This window comes from Gadus chalcogrammus, chromosome 23 (assembly GCF_026213295.1).
Source record: "Gadus chalcogrammus isolate NIFS_2021 chromosome 23, NIFS_Gcha_1.0, whole genome shotgun sequence".
In the NCBI taxonomy this organism is placed as follows: Eukaryota; Metazoa; Chordata; class Actinopteri; order Gadiformes; family Gadidae; genus Gadus; species Gadus chalcogrammus.
Genome location: NC_079434.1, coordinates 12,060,061 through 12,067,560, shown reverse-complemented (window position 1 = coordinate 12,067,560; position 7,500 = coordinate 12,060,061). Strand labels below are relative to the sequence as shown.

The 7,500-nt window shown below is 50.8% G+C and overlaps 1 protein-coding gene across 1 annotated transcript in view; it reads right to left on the bottom strand.

Annotated features, from left to right (window-relative positions):
* nrp1a (neuropilin 1a) overlaps window positions 1-7,500 on the bottom strand; it is a 35,990-nt gene that overhangs the window by 10,488 nt on the left and 18,002 nt on the right. Inside the window, exons 6-7 of the mRNA XM_056584829.1 lie at window positions 6,431-6,575; window positions 1,905-2,236 (exon numbers count right to left, since the gene is read on the bottom strand). Of these exons, the coding sequence (XP_056440804.1) occupies window positions 1,905-2,236; window positions 6,431-6,575 (477 nt within the window). The remainder of the gene's footprint in view (window positions 1-1,904; window positions 2,237-6,430; window positions 6,576-7,500) is intronic.

Here is a 7,500-nt window from a genome sequence, read left to right as displayed (position 1 = left end):
GATGGACAGAGAGAGAGAGAGAGACAAAGAGAGAGACAAAGAAGAGAGAGAGACAGCGAGAGAAGGGGGAAAAGAGAGCAAGCAAGAGATGGAGGATTGATACTGGGGTGGATTAATGGGTGTTATCCCAGGAGCGAGCCTGTTGTGGCTTCGATGCAAGTGGTGATTGGAAGGAGAGGGTGGTGGGGGTGAGGGAGGAGGTGCAAGGGGGAGGCATAGTCCTCGAACAAGAACAAAAAAGAAAAGAAACAAAAAAGGAAAAAAAGGGCTAAGTAGGACGGAGTGAAAGGATATAGATCCTGGGAGCGCCGTCATAAATCAGCCATCAGCCTGGCTGGATCAGATTTATACCCTGCCAGGGACACTTGTCCTGGGGACTGGCTGTGGCTGCATGTCATGGAGGTGTGGTTGTGCCCGGTCCGATGGAACCGTCCTTCTCTCCTTGTGCTTCTTTGGCCCACTGTTGCATGGTAAGTGTGTGTGTGTGTGTGTGTGTGTGTGTGTGTGTGTGTGTGTGTGTGTGTGTGTGTGTGTGTGTGTGTGTGTGTGTGTGTGTGTGTGTGTGTGTGTGTGTGTGTGTGTGTGTGTGTGTGTGTGTGTGTGTGTGTGCGTAGTGGGAGTGTCTATCTGGTGAGCAGTGGTGTGTGACCGTATGTGGGCGAACACGGCTGACGGACCCAAAGGCGAAACGAAGGAGGGCGACGGACACGTCCGAGGTCGTTTCTCAGAGTCGCATATTCTCTCTCCTCCCTCCCTCCCTCCCTACTGCCGACTCTCCTCTCCTCGCTTCTCCTCACCTATCTTCTCCTGCTCACCTTTCATCTCCTCCCCCCTGCGATCCTCTCCTTGCCTATTCTGTCATCATCTCTCCTCTTCACCTCTACCCTTCTCGTCTCTCCTCTCCTCTCCTCTCCCCTCCTCTCCCCTCCTCTCATCTGCTACTCCCCTTGAAGACATTGCAGCATACGCTAAAAGCACTGAGCGGTACAAGCTTGGCTGAATACAAAGTAGATATAAAGAGAGGGAGGGAAAGAGAGGGAGGAGAGAGGTGAGAGAGAGAGGGAGAGCGAGGGCAGAGAGAACGAGAGAGAAATAGAACCGAGAAAGAGGATGAGAGAGAAAGAGAGAGAGTATGAGAGAGAGAGAGAGAGAGACGGAGAGAGAGGGTGAGCGAGAGAGAGGGAGCGAGCAAGAGCGAGAGGCAGACAGAGTCGGCGACAGAATCTCAAGATGCTTATCCTAATGTGATTTAAAGTACTGCTGAAATTGACTCGGAACGACTGCTGAATGGCTCTGCCTGCGCTCTGCGCTCCGACTCTGAGGGAAAGTTGACTTAATGCGGCGGATTCCCGAAAAACCTGTCTCGCTTCGTGCGCCTGATGTATCCCCCAGGAGCGCGTATTAAGATCGCTTCCCCGGGACGCCGCTGGCAACAATAGCTTTCGCCCGTCCCCGCTGTTTCGCTTTATTCAAATCGCTAAAATCTCCAATCACACACCCACCTCTTTTGCTTCATGAAAACCTTTTGCCTCCCAGCGATATGAAACACAACACAAGCAAACAACACCACCACAACAACAGCTCTGGGAGCGCACAAGCGATACTTTTGGCATTTGCATAAAAAATGCATATGCCATCAAATGGGCATCTATAATTCCCACTGAAATGTTTTTTTACCTTTGGCTTTCATATTGAGTAAACAGAGCCATCATCCATTCTTTCATGTTTTTTTATTGTATTTGATATTTTTTCCTTTTTCCTTTTATTCCTGTTTTTTGGGCCCTCTTTGTTTTGTGAATCACGATGTAATTCGTCTTTGAGATCCTTTCGTGAGAAGTGCTCTATTGTTATCATTACTATCCTACTGATTCTCTAGATTATATTGATTCTGTTGATTTCCTCACCTTGGGCCTGCTGCCGCTGTCGTCCATCAGCATGCTGAAGTGGGAGCCGTTGTTGCTGTGGCCTAGGCGGAACTTCTTCATGAACACCTTGTTGTCGCGGTGCTTCCCCCCCTGGATGACCAGGCCTCGCAGCAGCTTCTCCTGGCCCAGGTCCACCTGCAGCCACTCGTTGGCGAAGGGCTGGGGCTGGGGCAGCAGCGTCCAGCCCGACCGGCTGGTCAGCAGCCGCGAGTTCTCCGGAGACCAGCTGCGGTCTGTATGCGACGAGGCCGTGATCTGGGCGTCGTTGATCAGGCCGGACACCATGCCAAGCATGCCCGAACACGGGTACTCTGAGAGATGGAAGGGAGCGAGTGAGTGAAAGAGAGAGAGAGAGAGAGAGGGGTGGGGGGAAGCAAGAGAGAGAGACCAAGCGAGCGAGGGGAAGAGAGAGAGAGAGAGAGTTAGCTTTACGTATGGCCTATTGTCTAAAACCCCTCAAAGCCCTTAACCATGGATACCCTTCAGGGAACCAGCAACCCTGACATATGCTAGACCACCTGCTATTTTCGCTGAGCTTTTGCTGAAAAATACAACATATCACACGGACTTCCATCGACACGGTTAGGCCTGAAATCGGAGGCTGTGGGAAGAGCCCAGTGGCCGAGCTTTGTGTTCCCGTTCCAGTGGGAGCAAACAGGAGGAAGAGGCGAGGCATTGAAAGTCAAAGAGAGCTGGGCTCCCCTCAACCCTCTCCTGTGATGTTCCTGTGATACCTTTCCCCCCGCCCCCCGTAGGAAGCCTTGCCTACTAATTCCAGCGCCTGAAGCGCTTGTCTCTAGGCAGCCAATTAAAAGCCTCCTCCTGCTTGGCATGCCTGCATTTAGAGGGATTTTTTGTGCAATGTCCGTTATGCCAGACCTTGTTGAGCTTGCAAACACACACACACACACACACACACACACACACAGACACACGTGCGCACACACACACACACACACACACACACATACACGTCCCCCTCCCCACACACACACAGACAAAGACACACACACACACACACACACACACACACACACACACACACACACACACACACACACACACACACACACACACACACACACACACACACACACACACACACACACACACACACATATAAGCTTTTAGAATATGTTGTGAATGCAGCGACAAAAGGGAATGACATGTCCAACCTGGGACACACAAACGCACACATGCACTACACACAACTTGTTTAGCTGTAGCCACGGCGGCACCCAGGATTAATACAACCCCATATCTCTACAGCTTATTCTGTTTTCCCAGTGTGTAATAACAAAACACATCATATTTCTGTTTGGACACACAATACATGTTTATTTACCAGCAGGCAGATAACCTCTACCTGTGATTATACATCATCAGCTCAAACCACAGTCTGGCAGAATCACCGCCTGGGGCCAGAGCGCAGACTGGATGACATCATGTCTCCTCGCGTCCTGCTTCTTAATCCCACTTATGTCCCCCAGAGCACCAGTGTATAACCGCCCATCTCTCCCAAGGTGGGGTGCACGAGACGGGGCATTGTATTATGCCTCTGAGTCTTGACGGACGCGCAAAGTGTGCGCCTCTACAGCTGCAGAACGCTATGGCTCGCAGCGACATCTGGGGAGGGAGGGGAGGGAGCCAGCGAGGGAGTAGTGAGCAAGAGAAAGAACGAGACAGACAGAGACAGAGAGAGAGAGAGAGAGAGAGAGAGAGAGAGAGAGAGAGAGAGAGAGAGAGAGAGAGAGAGAGAGAGAGAGAGACCCTTGGAGAACAAGGCCTCTTTCACATGTGATCCCCTCGTTTGTCCTTATCTTGACAAAAAAGCGAACCAGCTCATGGGCTGAGCCCCTCCAGCCCCCACGGCCCCACGCTGGCAGAGAGAGAAGGGTGCCCCTCGACTTGGCGCTACCAGAGAGGGTTGTCTCCCAGAAGTCTCTCTCTCTCTCCGTCTGTGGCCAAAATCCTGAGAGAGAGTGTGTGTTTGATGATCAGGGGGGGGTTTAGCTCGCCCCTGGCAGGAACAGCAGCGAGATGCACTGCTGAACTGCTTTGAAGTACGCCGATTTGAACTAGTGTGTGTGTGCGTGTGTGTGCGTGTGTCTGTGTGTGTGTGCGGGTATGCGAGTGAGATCCGGGTTCAGACTGGTTGGGAGCTGTGCCGTTTCCCCTCTCCTCCCCCTCCCCTGCTAACCTCCAGGTCATGTAGCTGTTAATGGACTTGGTCTGTGATCAGAGAGAGAGAGAGGGGTTAGGGACGGGACGGGACGCTAAGACACACCCAGCGGCGGGATAACCAGCTGTGTGTGTACTTTTGTTGACATTTTCATCTTGGGTCTCTGCGATCGGGAGACACATCTAAAGGGTTGAGGGAGGGCGTGGACGTAAAGCGGGGGCACAAGCATTTGCGATGCACACGCACAATCACACGCTGGGGAATATTTACAGAGAGGATGGGAGCCGGAGTTATTCATTAGCTTGATATTCAGTGCGTGGCCGGGGTGACACGCGTGCCTCTGACAGCGCTGACTAATGAAATACATCTTGCAGCCTTCCGAGGTCAGGCTCCTCCCTCCCCTTTGAAGGCTCAGAGAACACACCAAGCCCTTTGGTTTTAAGACGACAAATCATTTCACTTATCAGTGCCTTCCTTCAACATCAGCATCCCCATCTGCTCCGGGTCAAAGTTTTTCGCTTAAAGCCGAAGAAAGGGGCGCTAGGAGTGGTGAGTTGTTGGTCACAACCTCATGAAACACAACCCTAAAGTGCTTCAAGAGGAGGAGGAGGAGGAGAAATGGAGAGAAGATGAGCAAAATAGAGGTTACAGAACCATCTCTCTCTCTCTCTGGTGGTGGAGGTTGGGCGGGGTCTCACGTTGGGCGGGAGACACCAGGGGCGATGACGCCATAGCGGGGAGTGGGCGGGGGGCCTGTGGTTTTGGGCTCCTTGTGATTTGTGTTGTGTTTGAGTTCATCGGGGCGGCTTGAACCCCTCCTCCCTCCTCACCCCCCCCCCCCCCCCCCCCCTCCGGCCCCTTCCTCCCCTCCTCATCAGTGAGCTGCTTTATTCAGCTACATGAATGTACACATGTATGACTAGGCGCACGCACACACACACACACACACACACACACACGCGCACACAAACAAGTACCACGGCAAAACAGCACTAATAAATATACAGTACACATGCATGGTAAGCCAAAAAGAAAGGAACCATATGTGACATGCATAGATGAAAGTGAGCTTTGCACACACACACAGGCACAGCTTGTCAAACACACTCACACTCACACACACACACACACACACACACACACACACACACACACACACACACACACACCTACTCATTAAAATAATGTGTTTTGACAGAAGAGGCAGCAGACACTATGAACTGTGCTGTAATCAGAGCTGTGTGAGGGGGGGGGGCACATGGGGGGCTTGGTGGGTTGGGCTTAAGGGACAAGGAGTGGGAAGATCATGGAGATAAAAAGAGAGTAGCGAGCAAAGAGCAGTGCACTCTTTTTGGAGAAAAAACAATAACACACACAGACACACGCAAGCAGGCACACACACACACACACACACACACACACACACACACACACACACACACACACACACACACACACACACACACACACACACACACACACACACACACGCACACACATGCAGGCAGGCACACACCACACACACACACATACGGACACATCAACACACCTTACACAGAAGCGCGCACACACACACAGAAGCATGCACACACACACACACACACACACACACACACACACACACACACACACACACACACACACACACACACACACACACACACACACACACACACACACACACACACACACACACACACACACACACATGCACGGAAGGTGCTAGCAAACCCTGTCTGCATGTGGTGGCCACCAGCTGTCAGGGCCCATTTATATTGAATGATGTACATTAAAACATCAGGTAACATAAATACGTAATGTCCCTTCATGTGCCACTCCTCCATAATGCAGGAGTTTTCCTCCGGTGTTTATATGGAGCAGCCTGTGTCATTGGGGCATGATGGGAAAATAAAACATAATAACAGAGTGACACTAAACCACAGTGAAACAAAAGAGCGTTTTCTTATAAAAATCTCGGCCGAGACGATTTTGGGAAATGAAAGTGTTTCCTGGAATAAAGACAACATTTCCCATGTGTTCTGTTGCCTCTTGTTGCGAAAAATCTATTTTGACTCAGGAGTGCCGCATGGATTTGTTCTCCAGTGGAAGGTGAAAGTAGTGATTGTTCAGTCCAGAGATTGACGTCACACATCCTTAACATTGTCTTTTTAGGAATACAAAAAAGCCTTTTCAGTTTTTTTATGGAAATCAGATCCAACGAAAATAAGCATGAAAAACGGATTTCTTTGAAGGTAAACAACAAAACAAATGTTGTTTGAGCCAACACATCACGCTGAAAAGATGGCCCTGGACCAGCACTCACCTGATATCTTACAGCCGTACACCTCGAAGCGCAGTGCGATTCCCGTCTCCCAGGCAACAGGGCGTATGCGCAGGTAGCGAGTCAGCGTGGGCTTTGGCAGCATCGCCCTGGCAACCTCCTTCGGGTTGGTGTTGCCTTGGAAAACCTGACGTCGTCGACAGAAACAAAAAATGCAAATGATTTAGTTTTTCAGTCGAGACGAGTAAGCGTGGGCCTTTGTGATCAGGTTTGTGACTTACTCGGCTTTCAAAGCAAGCAGAAAAACGCTGCCGGGTGCGAATACATGATACGTGCTACATTCGTTAGGGGAGAAACTGTATTTTTTTGCAGTTTCCTGTAAAATATCACAGTCGCATCACACCCCACGTCGCAGTATAAACAGACGGAAGGTGAGGACGGGGGAGGACGGGGGGGCGAGGGGGGTGGGGGGTTAGACAGGGAGGGTGAGTCGTGAAATTTGAGCCGTTTCATGAGGAGAGCAGATTGGCACGAGTGTGTCTTTTTGTTTATTTTATCACACTCTTTACTGCGCCATCTTTGTTTGTGAGGTCAAGGAATTCCACCTGGAGGGTTTAACCAGCGCTGCACGAGAGGACAGGCCCCAGCCGGGCTAGGCCAAGCCAGGCCAAGGCAGCCCCCCTAGGGAAGCGTTTCCCTTACAATCCATCAGAGGTTGTTCAGCATAATTGAAAAACACTGGTGACTTTTCAACCTACTGACCCGGCACATCCATTCTGGGTGGTTAACAGCCCAGATGTCCGAAGCATACGTCCGATACGGATCACAGACAAATACCTCAAACCCCAGGAAATACCGAGGGGCACTTGGACAGAGCTGGCAACTTTCCAGAACATACAGTATATGACGTCCCAGTTCTGCTGTACAGTAGCGCAACACGTTGTACTTAGCACAAGAAGTAGCAAGATCTGTGACCGAACCACGAGGGTACACATCTTCACACCTCCGTACAGACCTACGTGAGCAGGTAAGGGAACCAATGGGTTAAGCACTACTCTGCATATTTATAATCAAAGTGAAGTACACGCTAACATGCAAAGTTCTGCATGGTC